At 38.7% G+C, this 23,261-nt stretch overlaps 2 protein-coding genes across 2 annotated transcripts; one reads left to right on the top strand and one right to left on the bottom strand.

Moving 5' to 3' along the window:
- Nucleotides 1–3,144: 3,144 nt before the first annotated feature.
- LOC140229418 (heat shock 70 kDa protein IV-like) lies at nt 3,145–8,240 on the bottom strand. The gene is made up of 2 exons (XM_072309670.1): nt 8,053–8,240; nt 3,145–6,542 (listed from the first exon to the last, which is right to left on the bottom strand). The coding sequence occupies exons 1-2, from the start codon at nt 8,238–8,240 to the stop codon at nt 4,826–4,828; spliced, it is 1,905 nt and encodes a 634-aa protein (XP_072165771.1). The 3' UTR covers nt 3,145–4,825.
- Nucleotides 8,241–11,610: 3,370 nt separating this feature from the next.
- Nucleotides 11,611–18,992, top strand: LOC140229419 (heat shock 70 kDa protein IV). The gene is made up of 2 exons (XM_072309671.1): nt 11,611–11,798; nt 14,967–18,992. Exons 1-2 carry the CDS (start codon nt 11,611–11,613, stop codon nt 16,681–16,683), a joined length of 1,905 nt encoding a protein of 634 aa, XP_072165772.1. The 3' UTR covers nt 16,684–18,992.
- The last annotated feature ends 4,269 nt before the right edge of the window (nt 18,993–23,261 follow it).

Below are 23,261 nucleotides of genomic sequence, written 5' to 3'. Positions count from 1 at the left end.
GCCGGGTTGGAAAAAAGCAATCAAAATCACTATGACCCTTGGGCCTCTCCAACCAACTTAAGGAAGCACATCAGGGAGTTGTTGAACATAAAAGAAAAGAAATAATACAATTTGAATTAAGCGTTTACACCAGATGGATTTTTTTCTTCAAACAAGCTAAAAATATTTTGGCAAATGGGTATACATTCCATCCCCCGTAAAAAAGAAAAAAAAATCCAGTATACAAAAAAGTGTTATCAGAGTACATCTCAACAACAACAAATATCTCCTCTAACTACTATACTACAGTGTATGAAGCCAGCAAGATGATGGTGGTTGCCTAGCAACAGAACAAAATCTTAATGTTTTGTTAAGAAAGTCATAATTTTTAAAAACAGCGTGACACAGTAGACAGTTTAAATTAGAATTATGAAGGCCATCATCCGAGTTATTTCATGATTCTGGTATCAAAAGAAAGCTCTTCAGTTGCTCTTCAAATAAAACAATTTAGAAAAAAATACCCTTCTACTTTTGAACATATGGTTAGATATTCCTAGGGGTGCCGCAAACTGGACCCCTGCAGTAAACTGGTGCCCCGACTCTTAACAACTGTTAGTGTTACACATCTAACACGTTAATTGTGAATGTTGATTGTTAGGATCTAAATTTACTCTAGAACAATCTAGACTAGATCTACTCTAGATCTATTTGGACGATGATCATTTCTGCAACTAATTGAAATCTTTGAAGACTCGCATAACTTAGACCTCCACGAAAGTGACAGAATAATCAGCAAGTTGATTGGGGTCACTCTCACGGAAGAAGGAGAAGGTAGCCGAAATAAATCATAACAACCACGTAACAAGTTACATTAGTCTAACTATATTGACCAGCACAACATAAGCCGTAATACACGGGACTAACACGTAACCATCCTTGTTGCAAAATATCAGTTCTATCATGGGAACTTAGAAATAAATATCCATGCACACCTCTAACCCTTAAGCAGGTTAAGTATAATCCCAATAAAAGGAGAAAGCAGCCAAATCAACTCACTTTTTGTGATTAGATCAGCAAAATTAACGCTGTCCACACCCTTGTTCAGTCTTCAAAATGGAGGCGACACAACGATATCGCGTGGTATCGTTTGCACTGGTTTTGCGCGAGTATCGTTTTCAAAGCGATAGCACAATGTTTTTTAATGTGCAGAGATGAACACGTACTCGCTCATTCAACTCGAGACGAAGCAACAAACCCTGGAAATTTCGTATGGCCGTTGATCAAGGCGCTGTCAATAACATTGCTTCCAGAGGTTTATCATTAATTTCGTGCTACGCACGCATGTTCCCCCCCCCCCCCCCCAGCAATCATCCCCAATGTTACTTTCAGAGGGAAACATATAGGTAGTAAAGATCTTTTACCAAAGTTGATGACAGGCATGATTTGAAGAAAAATAAAAACAGCAACAAACAAACCCAAAATATATTGTACTGTGTGTTGAAAAAAAAAAATGATTTAGCAGCACAAGAGAGAAGAATACAGCTGCTTGTTTTTGTTCATGTTAATTTCGTTGTTAACATGGACTTAATATTGAATGAAATTCAATTAAAGAATATCATAAAACAATATTACAAAGAATTTAATCTCAAAATGGGTTGAGAGCCCATTTTTAACAATTTCAAGTTAGTCCATCATCAGATAGAAGAAAATAAGACATTTCCCAGAGATTCCTCACTTGTTGCATTTACGAGGAATAATTATTTGGGAGTTATGATTAAAACTATTCCATATTCTCTTATTATTTTCATTGTTTTTATCACATTTCACTGCAAATATCTCTACTTACATGTTACACAAAAGGAGTTAAATCATTTTGCTATCAAACTCTTCACGTTTTGTTGTTTTTGTTCTTAATTTGATAAGAGTCACAATTCAGTTTGCTGTGTGTCTGTGTGTGTGCGTGCATGTGTATTCTCTAAGTTAAAAATGAAATAGATGCAATGCTGTACAATAGGCCTATAACAGATACTGAGTAGAGATCCACACTATGGAATCATCTTCGGAGAAAAAGGAAAGAATGGGCCTTTCATACTAAAGATCTTAATAAGAAAGGAGGAAAATGATAATAGGAAGTGAATTCATGCCAATCTGTATCAGGATGACCAAAATGGAAAATACCTTTAGTGATAAGACAAGGTAAAGGAGAAAGAGTGAAAAGAGTACATGGAAAGAGAGAACAATGAAAAGAACTCAATGTGAAGATATAGGGACACAAAATATATAGATCACGGAGAAATAAATGAGTGAAACGGAATGTCAAAACTACGTAAGAGAATGAAAAGAGGGGCATATAATATTATTAAGAAAGTCATCAAGGAAAGTCTTGCATTTCAGTCCTGTAATGTAACCACTACAAGTATGCACAAGGGTCTGCTGTTTTACTGTACATGTACACACACACACACACACACACACACATATATATATTGGGTCTGCCTGAACCGCTATGACGTCTCCGTGGCCGAGCGGTTAATGCGTTGGCGTTCCATGCCAAAGACCCGGGTTCGAGTCCCGGCGGAGACCAATTTTTCAACTCTTGCGCTTTTCCGAAAAGGAGGAACAGTAAGAGGAATAATAATGTCAAAGCTACGCACCGATTTTCTCCTTCCTTTCTCATATCTCACATATATATATATATATATATATATATATATATATATATATATATACATATATATATATATAGATAGATGTATATATATATATATAGAGAGAGAGAGAGAGGGAGAGAGATAGATAATATAATATACACACACACACACAAGCATGCATATCACACAGTCACATTAGCAATCCCAGTACTTGCAACAATGAAATTGAACATTTAAATATACATATCATTTAATATCTTATCCTCTCATTTATCACATCACTGTCCCATTATGTTTTCATCTCTAATCTTTCATGATCAAATTTCATCATCATCTTGCAAGCGACATACTGCACCAAGACAGATTTAGTCTGATGGCTGCTCAGCAACAGAGTGAGCCCACACAAATTGAAACAGTTTAAGGCAAACATCCAGTACCAATTCAACCAACAATTTCACAACATGATAGTTCACATTTGGGCAAAGTATAGAAGCAGGCACAGCAGAGATTTCCATGAAAACAAACAATTTATTAAGCACACTATAACACTCTTCCTTGCTGGAGGCATAAATATAAAATCATCCACAAATATTAGCAGCAAGAGTTCATATTTCATACTAGAGGCATTATACACTATAAACATGATTACATTATAATACTGTATAAATATCTTTAAGAAATATTCAAAGCACCCAGTACTGTCGTATGACACAAGCAGTATCAAATACTAGGGAGCAGCAGCAAAGTCCAGCTTCGCTACACAAAACACAACAACAATAACAACAACCAAATCATTCCATACAATTTGACTGGATCCCACCTGGAAATACTTAATGCACAAAATGTCACTGTACAAAGTACAATGTGAAATGAAATTAATTGATGTACGATTATATGTACACCTCAGTCCTACACATGTGTTGCTATCATACCGCATCAATACCATCTTTCATGCACATCTGATAGTATTCAATCCCGACAATCCAGTACAATGTGCATGTTACCAAGTGTGTGCAACATACTGAACTATTGGTCAAACAAAATATGTACTATTACTTATTATATGTACTATTACTATATACTTCTAATATACTTTTAATTGTATCCCCCCAAAAGAAAACACAAACAAGCAAACAAACAAAAACAACAACTCCAGTCACGAAAACAGCAATTTAAGCTCTAATATAAATCATAATACTCTTGAGATTGCATAAATTTGACAAGTGACAAACGATACAATTGTACACTGTATCAACAAGTATGGTAACTACTTGTATTTAAACACAGACCTGTCGCTGTACAGAAGTTGTGGCAGGTCTATGGATGCAGGGTGTATAGTCAGGCTACAAGTATGGTAGGTACATATAGGTCATACAAGCACCTGTAGAATAGGAAAACTGACAACATTCTGACATCTGTATCAAGATCTGCAAAGTCCAAAAATTTAACTACATAGGTCAAAATCTGTCCTAGACTATGACCTACAATTTCACTCAGATACTTGAATTACAATCTGCCAAAAAACAAAACAAATACCCAAAACAAAGCAAAATGTGCAATCCCTTTCCGTAAGCACATGTGAAACCCATCAACACACAGCTACAGAAATTTATCATCTATTGTAAAGTGAGTGCATGCATTGTGATAAAAAAACTGAGTGTTCTTGAGTATGTATACACAAATTCTCATATCTTTATTTAGTGATTGCACAAACTTTCATACAATGCTTTAGTTAGTGATTGTCTGAATAACATACAATCTGTATGTCAAGTAGTGGCTTTCTATAATCCAGTAATACATTCCCTCTGCACTGGTAATAGCAATGTGTTTTGATTTCAATGTAAGTCTAAATTATAACTATAATGAAGTCTCATCAGTTGTAGAGAAAAATTCAAGATTTGAAGAAAATCACTATCAGGAGGTTTTAAATTTGTTCATAAGATATTGAACAATGAGATAAATCATAGTGTACATGTACACACATGTATCCTATCTGAACAATAATATTTGAGCTAATGACATGACTTATTCACAAGTTCAAGAATTCAAGTAAAAAAAAAAAATATATTATGTATACAACTGTAATCCAGCTCCAACACTTATATGTACAATCGTACATACGTAAGCCTCCTAGGTGGAGAACCACAAGTCAGTCATAATAAGTGAATACAAAAAAGGTCATTCTTGGTTGATGTTTAGTCAACCTCTTCGACAGTAGGCCCACCTCTGCCGCAGGATCCACTTTCTTGACCATTCCCAGTATGCATCTTGGCCATGATTGGTGAGCACGTCTTCTGAAGCTCCTCTAGTTGGTGCGTGAACTCTTCCTTGGTTGCCAGGGAGTTGGAATCCAGCCATCGCATGACCTCATCGACAGCCTTGATGACCGCCTGCTTGTCCTCAGGACTCAGCTTGCCCTCCGTGGATGGTTCACTGACGATGGATTTGACGTTGAAGGCGTAGCTCTCCAGTTGGTTCCTGGCAGCGATTCTCTCCCGCTGAACATCGTCCTCAGCTTTGAACTTCTCGGCATCGTTGACCATGCGATCGATGTCTTCTTTGGATAGACGGCCGCTGTCGTTGGTGATCGTGATCTTGTTACTGCGACCCGTGCTCTGGTCCTTGGCTGTCACATTCATGATGCCGTTGGCGTCGATGTCAAAGGTCACTTCAATCTTTGGCACACCTCTTGGCGCTGGAGGAATGCCACTCAGCTCAAACTGTCCCAGTCGGTTGTTGTCTTTGGTGAGAGCCCTCTCTCCTTCATACACCTGGATGCTCACACCTGGTTGGTTGTCTGAGTATGTGGTGAAGGTCTCAGCTGCCTTGGTTGGGATTCTTGTATTCCTCTTGATGAGGGGTGTCATCACGCCGCCAGCAGTTTCAATACCCAGGGACAGAGGAGCTACATCAACGAGCAAGACCTCCTTGATTTCCTCGCTCTGATCACCAGACAAGATGGCTGCCTGGACCGCTGCGCCATAGGCCACAGCTTCATCTGGGTTGATGGACTTGTTGAGGTCCTTGCCATTCAGGTACTCCTGCAGAAGCTTCTGGATCTTGGGAATACGGGTTGAGCCTCCAACCAGCACCACAGTGTCGATGCGTTTCTTGTCCACCTTTGCATCGACAATTGCCCTCTCAACTGGGTCAAGGCACTTTCTGAAGAGATCAGAGCACAGTTCTTCGAAGCGAGCTCTGGTGATGCTTGTGTAGAAATCAACTCCTTCAAAGAGCGAGTCTACCTCAACACTGGCTTGAGTGCTGCTAGACAGAGTCCGCTTAGCTCGCTCAGCTGCTGTGCGCAGTCGTCGAAGGGCACGGGCATTGCTTCGGAGGTCCTTCTTGTATTTGCGCTTGAACTCCTCGGCAAGATGGTTGACCAGTCTGTTGTCAAAGTCCTCACCACCAAGATGGGTGTCTCCAGCTGTTGACTTGACTTCAAAGACACCGTCATCAATCGCCAGGATGGACACATCAAATGTGCCTCCACCGAGGTCAAAGATCAGGACATGCTTCTCACCTTGCAACTTCTTATCTAGTCCATATGCCAGGGCAGCTGCAGTTGGTTCATTGATAATGCGCAGAACATTCAGCCCTGCAATCACACCTGCATCTTTGGTGGCCTGTCGCTGAGCATCATTGAAGTAGGCAGGAACGGTGATGACAGCATCAGTGACTTTCTGACCCAGATATGCCTCCGCCGTCTCCTTCATTTTGCTGAGAACCATGGAGCTGACTTCCTCTGGGGCGAGGATCTTATTCTCTCCCATGTACTCAGCCTGCAGCAAAGGTTTGCCTCCTTGGTTCATCACCTTGAACGGCCAGTGCTTCATATCAGCTTGCACACTTTCGTCTGTGAACCGCCGACCTATCAGTCGCTTTGCGTCAAAGATTGTGTTCTTTGGGTTCCTGTTATGCATAAAGAAACAGCAGAAATAAAAACAAATAAATTTGGTTGTCAGCAAAACTTTGGCAAATTCCATGTTATGTGCTTTAATGATTTACAATGTGCTATTATCTAGTACATGTACCATGTACAGTGTATACAGGACTTTGCAATTTAAAGTGTTTAAAAAAATAGCTTAGATAGAAACTCAGAATGAAAATCAATGCTCTGTATTTCCTTGGATTTGTTTGGAGTCTTGGAAATTTGTTCAGGAAATCAAAAAAATTCATGTCATAAATCTCCTGTGATTGTCTCATTGAAATATGAGCAGGGAATCATACTTGAAACTCTGTTAACATTACATGGTCTCTCTTCATCTTTGGTCTAAAACACCTACCTTGTAGGAAGAGACTAAGCTTGAAATTATACCATTCGTCAAATATTTTCACATTATATGCGACCTGTACACAACCCTTGATCAGCTGGTAAATGGATTTCCCACTCGATCACATCTTAGTTGAATATTCAATATGACAATGTTATTTCATGATACGTCAGTAAATTTATGTCATAAACTGTGTACCACATAGCATAGATAGCTATAGATTCTAACATTTAATGTTAGCTAGAGAACCTAGAATCTATTATTAATACTAGAAGAGCACTCAAAGAGCGCAGACCTCCGCCAAGCATGCAGCTCATTTCCATCACTGATCTTGTTCTTCCATAGAGATATCAGTGATTTCCACCCATACGTACTGTAGCATGCTGAAAGTGGACTACTTACATTGTAGTGTGCTGAAAGCTAGTTGCCCGATTTCCCAATATAGCAGCCTTTATTTATTACGTCATAAACCCTCAGTCGCACGGCGCGCCTCGCCCTAGCAGAAACTAGAGCATGTACTTTAGTGCGCGCATGCAAACCTCAAATACACGCAGCCTGAACTCCCAAGTTCATTGACCCTACCTGCCAAAATATCAAAAATCCTTCATAAATTTCCCAAAAATTCTCGGATCACTACCAAAAGTTAATCGTTTGTTACTTGTACCATTCTCAACCTTTCCTGCAAGTTTCATTCCAATCCGTTAACTACTTTATGAGTTATTTTGCACACAGACAAATGAACTAACGAACAAACAAATGGTATTTTATATGAAAACATAACCTCATCCCTTGGCGGAGGTATTCAGGCTAGCCATATTCACATGAAACAATAACACAGTGACTAAGTGACTGTAGATCCCCCTTTTATACAGTCCACACAGAAAGTTAGCATGAATATTCATGAACCCGGGGGGGGGGGGGGCGGCTTGGGCCCTCACCTTTTTTCTTTTTTTTTCACCACACAATGGAATACATATAGGTGTCACCACTTCCCCCCCCCCCCCCCACTACTTTTTGTTTTTGTTTTTGTTTTTTTGTTTTATAGTACCCCTGGCTGAAGTGCTTAAGTGGCACTGGGAAGAAAGATAGAGACCTTGAGGTAGTCATACTAAAGACAGTAAAGTGAAAAGAGGCCTTTAAATACTTACATAGCAACTTGGTTCTTGGCGGCATCTCCGATGAGCCTCTCCGTATCGGTGAAGGCGACGTAGCTCGGTGTGGTTCGGTTTCCCTGGTCGTTGGCAATAATCTCGACCTTGCCATTCTGGAAGACACCGACACACGAGTATGTCGTTCCCAAGTCGATTCCAATAGCTGGTGCTTTTCCTGGTGCCATCTTTACACAACAGTGGTTGTAAATTTACTCCGGAATTGAAGAATGAACTCACGGCTGTCTCACAACTTTTGTTCTTTTCAGCGCGTTGGTACTTAGTGGTAGAAACACCGACTGTACAAACGTGACTGCTGGTCTGTACTTTTATGCGAATAGTATGGGGCTCCTATGAATTTAGTCAGGTCGGTAGAATAAGACTTGTTGATAGATCGTGCTGTAAATTTGCCTGCGAATCCTTCCTCTGTCTGATCCTCTGGATCGTGTGTAAAACTCTTGTAGCTGTTGAACAGTGAACTGACCTAGCAGACGCCATCCTTCAGTTTTTATAGGTATTGGTGCACGCCTCTGGGAGCTAGGAGAATTTTCTGGCAAGGCAACCGTGGTGTGTGTAAACCTGTGCTATGTAAGTCGCATGACATCATGTCTGTTACTGCACTGCTGGTTATGTAAACACACACAGATATTGCAGCGATCTAGACCGTGTGAGAATATTCGCGAACGTATTGGAAGAGGGCGCTATACATGTTTACGTTCCGTGGCTGTACCACAGACGTTATTTTTTATGCGGGTACTGATTACCTATAAAGAAAAATAATATGTAATAGGGCCTATTTAAATTGTGTATTTTTCTTACTTATAGTAAAGTACATTTTTATGCTAATGCAAGAGAAAAAGGTTCTCCGCCATATGTGGAAAACTAATGGATATGAAGAAAGATTATAGAGATGAAGAATATAAAATAGCTACTAAGAGGAAAGTTGGGTGCATTTTTACTGCCCGAAGTAGATGTCTAGGACGGGGTGTTTCATCAATTTAGTCAGCGTTGACAATTTCAGTAAAATCCTTGGTTTTAACTGGCTGAGAAGCTTTGGTCACTGAGTGTTGCTATGGTAATTGTCAGAGACTGGCAACTTGTCAGGGCTGACAACTTTGATGAAACGGTGCCCTGAAGTATCGATTCGATTTGACTGATTGATTTTTGATTTGATTTCTGCCTTTTTCCAAATCACACATAACAAAAGAATACACATATTTAGAAATTAGCATTACACGACACATAAGCAAGCATACTGTCTTACAAATTAATTCAAAGTACATTTTATACACACACACTATGAACATGATAGTATTCGATGTATAACGACGTGTGGCCCGTGGAGACCAGCAATATCATTGTCGTGTTTGAACGTATTAATGAGCGGCAGAACTTATACATGCAGACATTGTGTGATGTTTGCACAAAAACATAGAAACAATAAGTCTATAGGCTGCGTGTGTATAAATGTATAATAATCCTAATGTTTTGTTTGATAGGCCTATACGCCGCGTGTATTTTATGTTTTACGTGAACTTATAATAGTAATCCGACTTCTTTGTTTCTTCTGGAGGAAATTGCCCATTAAGGAACGGCTCCAGTAATGTTCAAACAACAACAATAGCAGGAGCAGCAGCAGCAGCAATAACGGTTACAGTTCGTTATTCCGAAACTTCATTGTTCTGAAGGTTAAAGTCCGAAGGTTCGTTATTCCGAAGATTCGTTATTCCGAGGGTTCGTTAATCCGAAAATGTGATAAGTTTTGTTATTCCGAAGGTTCATTAATCCGAAAATGAAATAAGGCTCGTTATTCCGAAGGTTCGTTAATCCGAAAATGAAACAAAGCTCAATATTCCCAAGGTTCTTTACGGACCCTATTTCATTTTCGGATAACTGAACGAACCTTCGGAATAACGATCCTTCGGAATAACGAACCTTCGGAATAACGAACAGCAGCCGCAATAACAACAGGTTATGCCTGACTAATTCACACCAAAAGTAAAACTGAATCCTTTCATGTCGCTTGTGGACACGACTCTCCTAACCAAATGGTTGACTATAACTTTGTGTATAGCCGGTCTACAGCATACTTCATGTGTGGGTATATCGCTTTCATATTCATAAATCCTAATTGCAAATCATTTTTTATCATTCCTGACAGATGAGGAAATAAACAACTAATTCCTATGTAAAGTGCGCAGTTCTGTCTGCACATGAGCCTTCTGTGTGCAAACACTCATTAACCAACGAACATCATTGTGGATTGCATGACCGCTTATCCTATTCGGGTGTTCATTTAATATCACCGATAATTATGATAGACAATATGTCATGATGACGATGTTAAGCAATTATCATTGTACTGTCAGCATCACCATTATATTAAATGTAGCAGTAGGCCTAATTTTACAATTATAGGTATATAGCTTTATCAAAAAGTATAGTCAGTAATTACTCGGCTTTAAGGGATGATAACAGTATTGGCGGAGTTGAAAATTGGGGTTTTGATTTTTTACGAGATTCTGAGAGACCATTATGAAATTTTACAGGGCCCCGTCTTAAAAAGCCTTCAAATCAGTCACAAGTCCCCAAATCAATCGCAACTTGCATTGCAGCTCACAAGAAACTTGTGATTGATTTCTATCACAAGTCTTTATAAGACAGGCCCCTGAGCACACAATTCTGAAAGGAATTCAAAGTTGATTTAATGAAAATCAGTTTTGAATTGGCTGAGATATATCAAAAAAAAAAAAAATAAAACAAAGCGATCGTTACAAGACCCACCTTAAGGATCCCTTTGTGTTGGATATCTCAACTAATTTTTATCAAATACATTTTGATTCCCTCTTACGTGTTCTTTCATATTTCATGATGAGCTTTCTCATTATCTCACAAAAAGGTTGGAAACCTAAGGGTCCATCTCAACAAAAACTATATACCGATCCCTTCAGTCGTACACTTCAATCTCTGCTAGTTCCACACTGCCGGCAAAACCAGCGAAACATGAATAGCGCCCTCTTGCAGTGTGTTTACCTGTCCTTTCAAGACTGTAATCATTTCGCGAACAATATAGTTGAGTGCAACGATCCATGCTCTACAGGCATGAACGTAGTACAGTCTTGAAGCCGGATCTCGAACGTTCGAGCCCACTCGTTCCCATGTATTTTGAGGCCACTGATTGGTTCTCCTGCTACCCGATTTAGCACGCACGGTCATGCCTGCCAGAAAGTTCTCCTTGATACCAGGCGCGTGTGAGATGTCTATAAAAACGAAAGATTGGCGTCTGCTAGGTCATTTCACTGTTCAACAGCTATACGAGTTTTTGGACAGACGATCCAGAGGATCAAACAAAGGAAGGATCTGCTGACAAATTTACTACACGATACTTCAAGTTTTATTCTGCCGACCTGACTTACATTCATCGGAGCATTATCAGCAGGGCACGTTTGTAGTGTTTCTGGACCAAAAAGCAAACACGCTGACACTCTGACAGCGCAGTCGTGAGTTCATTCTTCGATTCCGGAGTAGGACCTAACCACTGAAGAGTAAAGACTAAAGATGGCACCAGGAAAAGCACCAGCTATTGGAATCGACTTGGGAACGACCTACTCGTGTGTGGGTGTCTTTCAGAACGGCAAAGTCGAGATCATTGCCAACGACCAGGGAAACCGAACCACACCGAGCTACGTCGCCTTCACCGATACGGAGAGGCTCATCGGAGATGCCGCCAAGAACCAAGTTGCTATGTAAGTGCACAATTACAATAATATTCCAAATTTCTCGACAAAGTCACGAACTTGTGTTGTTGTGGAGGGTTCGGTAGATCTACTTTACTATTAATTTATAGGCTTTCATAGGATGTTTGTGAAAAAGATTTCATCCCTGTAACCGTTAGTTTATATTTGATCATGATCTAATCATGAAACTCTGCAGACAGTGTCGATTATAATATCTGTGAATCAATACATTTGAAAGATAAATTACCCAAAGAGAATAAATCTCTTTGAACATACAACATCTCCTGCAGGACTAGGCGAGATTCTAGCTACGAATTCTATATCAACCAGTCTCACCCCTTGCTAACCTAGCTGTGTGCAATCGGGAAAAGGATAAGAGAGATAGACTAAAGAAGTAGACCCTAGTATTTATAGATAGGTGCCTACCTGAATTTCCTTTTAATGATGATACCCAGTAAGACTGAATTAGAGTGCACTGAGTGTAACTTTGAAATATTCTACTGAAGCTATTTCATAAGACTGGGTCGAGAAGGACAATTTCAATAAATGCATTCCAAGGAAAAGATTTGTGTTGTCTGTAAGACCATGCAAGATTCTAACTGCCAGCGGCAAAAGTTTGAAGTTTGATCCCCATTTTTTTTTTAATTAATCAATCACTGTGCAGAGAAATTTACATTACCTACACATACATGTACCTCAGTATTTGTAGACCATAATGTGGACCTATAGCTGCACTTCAAAACCAGCAAAAAGTAGCAGGCTAATTTTGTTTTGTTTTGTTTTGTAAGTCAAGGGCAGATTCCGAAAGAGTAGATTTTAAGCTTTAAAATGATCTACAAATTGTATAACTCAAATTTAAACCGACTCGTTTAGTATCCCTAACATAATTATATGTGACCATGCATCACAAAACCAACAAAAAAGTAGCCAGACATGTGTTTTATTTTTTTTTAAAGTCATATAGTTACAGATTACGAAGGAGCAGATTTTAAACTTTAAAATAATGTCAGCCTATAACTCAATTCAAATGGACTCTCTTTTTAGTAGCCTTGGAAAGAAGCATGCACTCTGAAAAAAAAAAGTGTTGAAAAAGAGGCTCTGAAGTATCCAAGGTTTATTCAAGTGCTTAATCTTGTCATAAGATAGAATAACTATGCACTGAGCAATATGAATGGGACAAAATACAGGATGTCAAACTCCATTAGGTCAACACTAGAGAAGGGATTTTACCTAATACCAACTTTTCACTTTTCAAGCAGTAACATTTTTTTCTTCCAAAAATTATAACTGTATTAATAACTGAAAGTTAAGAGTGTGTAAAAGGTTTTTCAAGAAATAAAAAGGGCCCCCAAGTCTAGAGACCTACCTGGTCACACTATTCTTTAAAAAAAAAAAAAAAAAAATCCTAGAAAAGCTAATGATTCTAAACCTGAAAAGGATATTGTACAGTTGCTAAGAAAAATTGTTCTCTCAAACAATATGAAAAGCTCAAGATTGACTATAAGTTGACTAGTGTCACCTAATTATGAGTTCTAATGCAAAATCAGGGGTTGTGTGACTTTTTGTTGGTTTTGTGATGGAAGGCCATGTATAGCAGATGGTCTATTTACAATGGCACATAGATGTTCAAACAATATTACCAAAGTTCAGCAAGAAGAAACTCTAAGAAAATTTTTTTTAGACAATCAATGTACATGTATCTCTGAAAATGTTAGCACTTTCTTAGCTACTAAGTCAAATGTACACAGTTTCCCACATTAACCTATGGACAGAAGATATATGTGGTACAGTAAGGTTTAAAGGGCAAGTTCACTTATTAGTATAGATGTACACATGTAAATACTGATTGAGAGAATGCAGCAATATTTGAAGAACACATCAGTTAAAGACAATCCATTAAAGTTAATCATATGAATATAATTTGAAGTGTCAGTGTTGCCATTACAGGTACTGAATGAGAAGGCTAACAGCTTGTGATGTCACATGTGTAGAAGTTTTACAGGAAGTAGAAAGAAAATTCAACATATTTTCACTTTTCTCACGTGATGAAAGAGTAATTGACTTGCCTCTTTCAGAAGGCGGGAGGAATATAATATTACTCGTAAAATACATCAGTAACTATTCGAGGGAATGTACATCACACTTCTTTTTTTTTTCAAAAAAAACCCTGATGAAATTTTGTGGAATTCTCTGTATCCTCTTTCTACTGTTCTACGCATGCAACATCATAATCTGTAGTACGTCTTCTCATCCAGGAATGACTGTGTGTAAAAAAAAAAAACAACAACAAAAAAAAAAAACTTTAAAATTCATAACTTTTGAACATGTGGTGTGATTTTCCTCAAACTTTTCATTATATGTTCTACTTATATTGCTGCAATTACTCAATAAACATACTGTATATTTCTTATTCCAAACAGAAGAACCAAATTTTATGGAGAAAGAACATTTGCTTTTAATGCCCCTACCTTATGGAATAATTTACCTCAGAAATTAAGACAAATCACTGATATGAATAGATTCAAGTCCTTGAAAACGCATTTGTTAACAGTGTAAGCAAACATGAAGCTCGGTACCATCACTGTAACTGGAATTGTATGCTTTTGTATCTTTTCCTTTTGTTGAGCGCAAAGGGGACACTATCACTTTGTGTTATGCGCTATATAAGCACTGTCAGTTAATAATTATTATTATCATTGTATACATTTACTATCAAGGTGAACCTACAAAAACTGTGCTGAGGTTTCCTATCAGAAGTTATCCTGACTTACATACATGTATATCACACATTTTGTCTCCTTGATACCAATGGCATTAATGGACACACTGAAGGTTACAACATTGGCGTTGTTGATATGAAACAATTTCCAGGGTTCAAAAGAAAAACGCCAAAAAAAACAAAACAAAACAAAAAAACAACGCATTGCACTTTTTTTTCTTCAAACTTGTTTTTATCTAAATCTGCTATAGTTTAGACTGCAGAGTTTTATGCTGTACAGATCAAGTATATTGTTTATAACCTGACGAAGACAAGTCAGACAGGTATCAATGGGAAATGCATGTTAAAGCAAAATCAACTCACCGTCATAGGGTTAAGCATCGAACATTACATTCATTGTAATATGTTCAAGACAAACTTTATTTGTATTACTTTCCACTCTTTTTTATGTATTACAGGAACCCACAGAACACAATCTTTGATGCCAAGCGACTGATCGGTCGGCGGTTCACAGATGAGAGTGTGCAAGCTGACATGAAGCACTGGCCATTCAAGGTGATCAACCAAGCCGGTAAACCTATGCTGCAAGCTGAGTACATGGGAGAGAATAAGATCCTTGCCCCAGAGGAAGTCAGCTCCATGGTTTTGACCAAAATGAAGGAGACAGCCGAGGCATATCTGGGTCAGAAAGTTACAGATGCTGTCATCACCGTTCCCGCCTACTTCAATGATGCTCAGCGACAGGCCACCAAAGATGCTGGTGTCATTGCAGGGCTAAATGTTCTGCGCATTATCAACGAACCAACTGCAGCTGCCCTGGCATATGGACTAGATAAGAAGTTGCAAGGTGAGAAGCATGTCCTGATCTTTGACCTCGGTGGAGGCACATTTGATGTGTCCATCCTTGCGATCGATGACGGCGTCTTTGAAGTCAAGTCAACAGCTGGAGACACCCATCTTGGTGGTGAGGACTTTGACAACAGACTGGTCAACCATTTTGCTGAGGAGTTCAAGCGCAAATACAAGAAAGACCTGCGAAGCAATGCCCGGGCCCTTCGACGACTGCGCACAGCCGCTGAGCGAGCTAAGCGGACCCTTTCTAGCAGCTCTCAAGCCAGTATTGAGGTAGACTCACTGTTTGAAGGAGTCGACTTCTACACAAGCATCACCAGAGCTCGCTTTGAAGACCTGTGCTCTGATCTCTTCAGAAAGTGCCTTGACCCAGTTGAGAGGGCAATTGTCGATGCAAAGGTGGACAAGAAAGGCATTGACACTGTGGTGCTGGTTGGAGGCTCAACCCGCATTCCCAAGATCCAGAAGCTTCTGCAGGAGTACCTGAATGGCAAGGACCTCAACAAGTCCATCAATCCAGATGAAGCTGTGGCCTATGGTGCGGCAGTCCAGGCAGCAATCTTGTCTGGTGATCAGAGCGAGGAAATCAAGGAGGTCTTGCTCGTTGATGTAGCTCCTCTGTCCCTGGGTATTGAAACTGCAGGTGGTGCGATGACACCCCTCATCAAGAGGAATACAAGGATCCCAACCAAGGCAGCTAATGTCTTCACCACATACTCGGACAACCAACCAGGGGTGAGCATCCAGGTGTATGAAGGAGAGAGGGCTCTCACCAAAGACAACAACCGACTGGGACAGTTTGAGCTGACTGGCATTCCTCCAGCTCCAAGAGGTGTGCCAAAGATCGAAGTGACCTTTGACATCGACGCCAACGGCATCATGAATGTGACAGCCAAGGACCAGAGCACAGGTCGCAGCAACAAGATCACGATCACCAACGACGGTGGCCGTCTGTCCAAAGAAGACATCGATCGCATGGTCAACGATGCAGAGAGGTTCAAGGCTGAGGACGATCTCCAGCGGGAGAGAATCGCTGCCAGGAACCAGCTGGAGAGCTACGCCTTTAGCGTCAAATCTGTCATCAATGAGCCGTCTGCAAAGGAAAAACTGAGTCCTGAGGACAAGGAGACAGTCACCAAGGCTGTCGAGGAGGTCATTCGATGGCTGGATTCCAACTCCCTGGCAAGCAAGGAAGAGTTCACACACCAACTAGAGGAGCTTCAGAAGACGTGCTCACCGATCATGGCCAAGATGCATGCTGGGAATGGGCAAGGTAGTGGATCCCACGGCAGAAGCGGACCAACGGTTGAAGAGGTTGACTAAATACAACTTGTCAGGCAAGAATAACTCTTTTTGCTTATGATTGACTCGTGTGCATGCCAGGATGTTGTGTTTTAGTATGCACTGAAATTTGATTTAACTTGCCAATTGTGAATTTGTGATAAAGTCATTTCGTTAGCACAGTATTATATTCTACAGATCATATTACACTCTAATTCTAGTATTTTGGATGGTAATGGATGGGATACTAGGAAATGTTGGCCCTTTATATTGCACTTTTCCTTGTAATCCATGATGAATAAAACCATCATAATCAATATCTATACTCATTGTCTCTGTAAGGCATAAACTGTTGAAGCAATTACTGTATATTTAAACACAAGCCTGTGGGATTTCTGTGAGAATGCTTGTGTTCAAAGAGCCTACAACAGCTGATCTATGACTATGTTTATTGCACATTTAGCAGACTAGACAAAATACAGAATTGTGTAATTACATGATAACATAGTTATGTAAATACAGTAGCCTGTGAGTTGCATTGAAAATACAGAATACTCTGTTATATAAATGTAGCAGACAAAAAAACAACAACAAACAAACAAACAAAAAACAAAACACACCAAAAAAACTAAAAACAAAAATAGTGATTAGCTGCTAAACTGCTATTATAGTGGTAATAGTTCATCTTATTGTCCAACATTCTGTTCTTACACAAACTCATTTAAAAGATGTTTGTAGTGATTTTATTCCAATCTTGATATGGACTTACATTGGAATCAGTACATATAGATATTACTGTGCAGAGGGAACATACATGTATTCTATGCTGTGATTACAGCATAATCACTATCAAAGAACATGGAATATTCAGAAAGACAGTGAATGAAGCATTGCATGAAAGTTTGTGTCTGATAGGTATATGAGAAAGGCTGGTCTTCATGACTGTCTTTGTCTCAAAATTCATGACTTTCCATTTTAAAGCAATTCAGCCGAAGCAATGGTTTAGAATTTTCAGCTTGAGCAGAGTTGATACGTTCTGTAGCTGTCCTGGTTCTATCACATATGGGTTACTTAATGTTCTCATGGAAAGGGACAACATGTACATTTGTTTGTTTGTTTTTGTGAGGCTATACACAAAGTAGTGATGATTGTAGTATAATAAAAAAAAAAGTCAATTATAGCAGTCAATAAGGATGTATTGTTAAGTGCATCGATACACAACAAAAAAGTTGAATAAAGATACGAAATATAATTATTTGTACATAAGTAGTGTGAAGCCCATAGGTTTCAAGTTTTTGAGAAAGGCATGTGACCTGTGTGATTTTTGTTTTCACTTTGTTAATGTTGAGGGAGACTGCACAGAGTATAGTCTACTGTCATTTTCCACTCGTGTGATGCACAGTGCATACGATTGTAGCACTTGTCCATTGTAAATTTCATGCGCTGTCATAGTACTACGATTGGTACCAGAGTTTAACACACTTGTGATTGGAGTTTGTTATTCAAAGAATCAAAATCTTGTCTTGGTAGCATTTGGGACACATCAGTGTGTTGTACACACTTGGTTGCAAATGCATTACAAGTATAACATGTATATACCTGTACTAGGACCAAGATTGGATATTATCAGATGTGCATTGAACATGATATTGATGCAGAGTGGTAGTATATCACAGTGTATAATAGCATGTAAAGTCCAGCAGTGCACTTTACATGTGCTTGCGTGTAGGCCTGTATGATAGCTAACATACATAAATTAGGTTTTAATTTGCAGATGCTGAATTTGTATGAGTAGAGTACTACCATACAGGCGTTCCAGACAAGATAATGGAACGATGTGAGTGCTATTTCATGTATTGAATTTTATGCAAGAAAACTGGAATATACTGCTACTTAGTATTATTCATATGGTATATGTGCCATTTTTTTTTCTATAACCGGATTACATTATTTTTCTGGAGGGCATTTCAGTTAAACTTTATGAAATGATTTGGTTGTAAGTGTGGTTGTTGTTTTTTTTTCAGCAAAACTGGTTCATACTGCTTCCTAAAAAGGAGGAATCTTTTTTTTTTTTTCAGGATTGAATGTTTTCTGGTATAGGACACTCCAGTCAAGTTTTCCAAAATGTTCCATTAATTATTGTTTTTCATATTTTTTTTTATTTTATTTTTAGCTTTTATCCAGCAGACATGGTTTATAATGCTCCTTATTATTTATATAATATGTACCATAAAGTAGTACATTACTTAGCATTTTATGGATGATGTATGTGCTGGATAGCACCCTATAGTTAAAGGACAAGTTCACCTTCATAAACATAAGGATTGAGAGAATGTAGCGATATTAGTAGAACACATCATTGAAAGTTTGAGGAAAATCGGACAATCCGTTCAAAAGTTATGAATTTTTGAAGTTTTTGTGCGGTAACCGCTGGATGAGAAGACTACTGCAGTGTGTGAATAACTTAGATGTCACATGCGGAAGTGCGTACAACAATATAAGGAAAATATAAAGAGAATTTCACAAAATTTCATCTTTTGAAAAAAGTACACATTCCCCCGACTCGTTACTGACAAATGTTGTGGGTAATATTATTCCCCCTGCCTTTAGAAAGAGGCAAGTCGAGTGCTCTTTTATTATGCGAAAAAAGTGAAAATATGTTGAATTTTCTTTACATTTTCTTTATACTGTTGTATGCATAATGACTCACAAGCTGTAGTAGTCTCCTCATCCAGCGGTTCCAACACAAAAATTTAAAAATTCATAACTTTTGCATCGATTGTCCAATTTTCCTCAAACTTTCACTGATGTGTTCTACCAATATTGTTGCATTCTCTCAATCCTTATGTTTATGAAGGTGAACTTGTCCTTTAAGATTTATGGAATGATTAGGTTGTTGTTATAGTGTTTTGGGCAAGAAAACTTGGTTGTACGTACTGTTGTCTTGTATTCTTTGGATGACATACGGTGTACCATAAAGTATAATAGTACAAAATAGTGTACATTACTTTGCATTTTTCTGTATTGACTGTCTTGTGGTGGTCAGTTCAGTCAATTTTTCTGAAATGATTTGGTTGTTGTTTTGTTGTGCTTTGAGCAGCTAAACAGGTTTGTGCAGCTTTCAAGTATTTTTTCATGGTGGTATTGTACTCTGAGGAAGGACATTTTGTTGCTTCTTGTTGGATTGAGAGTTTTCTGGAGGTCACTACCATCGAGTTTTCTGAAATGATTTGATTGTTGTTTTGTTATGCTTTGAGCAGCAAAACAGGTTTATGCAGCTCCCAAGTGTAATTATTCATATGGTATGTACCCTAAGGAAGTACATTGCGTTGCTTTTGTGGATGGAGCATTTTCTAGAGGTTACTCCAGTTATGTTTTATGAAATGATTCTATAGTTGTTTTGCTGTGCTTTTTGGCAGCAAAACGGATTTAGGCAGCTCCCAAATGTAATTATTCATATGGCATGTACCCTATAAAGGAAGTATATTGTGTTGCTTTTTGTGGATTGAGCATTTTCTAGAGGTTACTCCAGTCATGTTTTATGAAGTGATTCGATTGTTGTTTTGTTGCGTTTTGTAAAGCAAAAAAGGTTTATATCATTCCCTTGTATTATTTATTTGACATGTGCCATAAAATAGTACTGTGCTTTGTTTAAAAGAAACATGTTTAGAAGATAGGTCCCTTGAAATTTGAACTCTTGTTGCTGACAATTTGTGTGTGATGTATACTTCTCTAGCAAGGGAGTGTGTTACCAAAGTGTTGATATCAAATTGTTCGCTGTCATGGAAATTTCTGCAGTTTCTGTTCCTCAGTCATTTCAATGCAGTTCAATTCCTTAACTTTATTTTCAGTTTTCAATGGGATATACAAAAGAATGGTTGAATTGAGCATTGAATAACATATACAAGAAGTAAAAATAATATACAAATAATGAATGGTCACGAGTGCAATGGTACGAGATTTCGCCGAGGTGAAAGATAGAGGCGCTCTAGTCAACGAGGCGAAGCCGAGTTGAATAGTGCGCCTCATCTTTCACCGAGTGCGAAATCTCGTTCCATTGCACGAGTAAATACCATACACTATTTGTTTTATACAACGTCCAAGTAGATCTTTGTTATTTTGTTGGAGGATTGTTGGGTAGGTCTAAGTAGGCCTAGAAGTCTATATATGTATGAAAAATATAGCCATACTTACATGTGGATCCACTGCGATTCTCTTTCTGGCTTGTGCAATCAGTGTAGATACAGGTCACAGCTAGCGCTCATACACGTACACTAGCACTACGTATAGGCCTACATACGCGCATGCATGTACCGTACACGTACACTGCGCTAGCTGCATGCGATCCTCAATATGCAACTCACAGTGCATGCAGTACCGTACAATTTCTCGAATCGTGGAATAGAACGTAAAAATCGAACCAAGTTGCACGCAAAAATAGAACCAAAATTGCACGGCGCGTTGAATGGAGTACTTATTGAATATCACGTCACCAACAACCCTCCAATCAAATTACAAGGATCTACTTGGACGTTGTATAAATATGCTTATGCACTCGTGTATATGATCAATGAAAAAAAAAAAAAAAAACATACACACCCACACACTATATATATATATATATATATCTGCATCTCTCTCTCTCTCTCTCTCTCTGTATATATATATAATATAGTATATATACATATATATATGTATACTGTATATATATTATAATACATACATACATAATATCATGATATGGTGTGAAAAACTGGAGGTACCGATTCAAGAGATTGTTGCTCAAATGTACATTGTGAACTGTCATGCTGTGACATTGTTGATTGATACCATGTAGCTCCATGTTGATGCTAACTGTCCACCAGAACTGCTTCAATTCTTCTAGAGCTTACCATTGGACATTACATCTATTTTATAGTGCAGTGGGTGTTAAAATAGGTGAATCCGGTAGATTGCAAGATGATATTTGAGCATGAAAGATTGAAGGTGTAAAGATATGGGAAAGGAAGGCGAGGAAATCAAGTGCATGTGTATGTGTAACCATATTACAGTACCAAAATTGTAAGAGTTTGGGTATGTTTGAAGAGTTTGTTTGCAAAAACCGATAAGTCCATATTTGTCAAATGGAGATATTTTCGATTAAAGGTCAAGAAAAATAAAGAGAATAATAAAAAATTTTTTGCTTCTTTTGACCATAACTTCAAAAGTATACCTTTATATGAAGTGACCAATGTATCATTTAAAAGGTATTATTTTGTACTTTATGACAGAGACCGTACTTCAAAATCTTCAAAAATGGACTTATCGGTTTTTGCAAACAAACTCTTCGTTTGCTTTTCGTTGTTGCAAGTGCACCGTAGGGTCCTATAAATGCTTTTGTGTCTGTGAATGCGTATGCTTTGTATAGTGTCTATGAAAAAACGCAGTAACTGGGGGCGCTGTAACTCGACACGAACGAGCGGTTATGTACGCAGGTGATGTGTGTGTGTGTGTGTGTGTGTGTGTGCGTGTGTGTGTGTGCGCGCGCGTGAGTGTGTGTTAGTGTGTGTGTGTGTGTGTAGATTATGAATGAACGTCTTCATTATGATACAGTATTATTATTCTCGTTATATGAGGAAAATAAGGAAAATAAGGAAAATTCAAGTTTCACATTCTATTGGCTCACTTCTTGTTGAGGGTATTTAATTCCCCTTCACCAAAAGATCGGTCTGAATCTTGTCGTCGGGGATATGTTCTGCGGAGAATACATCTGGTTTCAGAGAATTATTCCCCCTGCTTTCTGAAAGAGGAAAGGCAAGTGATCTTTGATTATGCTTTTCAATGTATTGTCCAAAATAACGCCATGACGTGTATAGTAGTCTCCTTCGAATATGCAGGAACTTAAAAAAACAACAACTTTTGAACCGATTGTCTGATATTCTTCAATCTTTCACTGGTGTGTTCTACTAATATGATTGTATCGTTGCTTTCACTCAATCCATATTCTTTGGGCTTTGGTTTCCTTGAACGGTAATATTATTCCCCCTACCTTCTGAAAGAGGTAAGCCAGGTGCTCTTTTATTCACTCTAAAAACATCCTGATCAGTACTGACCCGGAAGAGGGTGCGTTGGGGTCACACTCCGTTCCAGGTCTGGTTATGAAGATCCGGAATGGCGTCACCCTGACCCAATTCATGACTTTGAATGGGGTCATATCTGACCCTATTCCTTGTCATTTCTGACCCGGAATGGAGTGTGACCCCAACAGACCCCTTTCCGGGTCAGATTGACCCGGATGTTTTTAGAGTGTACACTTCTTCAAAAGTAAAAATATCTATGCTGAATTATTGTTCTCCCCCGAATATATCGGAGTCATCTCACGAGCCCGACACAATATATAGTCATATCCGGCCCCGAGCTCGATATTGGTAAAAAAAGTTCATGAGCCATTATACATCCCACATTTGACCAATATTGAGCCAAACAGCCCATTAGCTCGACACTAGGCAAATATCCCCAAGATTCTGACACCATAGAGGATCAAAAAAAAAAAAAAAAAAAAAAATACCCATGAGTCCGAAAGGGGCCCACGAGACCGACGTTGCGCACCCATGATTCAATGAGTGTCGGACTCGTGGGAC

The sequence above is a fragment of the Diadema setosum genome, chromosome 6 (genome assembly GCF_964275005.1).
Source record: "Diadema setosum chromosome 6, eeDiaSeto1, whole genome shotgun sequence".
NCBI classification, from domain to species: Eukaryota; Metazoa; Echinodermata; class Echinoidea; order Diadematoida; family Diadematidae; genus Diadema; species Diadema setosum.
Note: the sequence above shows the minus strand (reverse complement) of the source record. Positions and strands in the feature narration are given on the sequence as shown.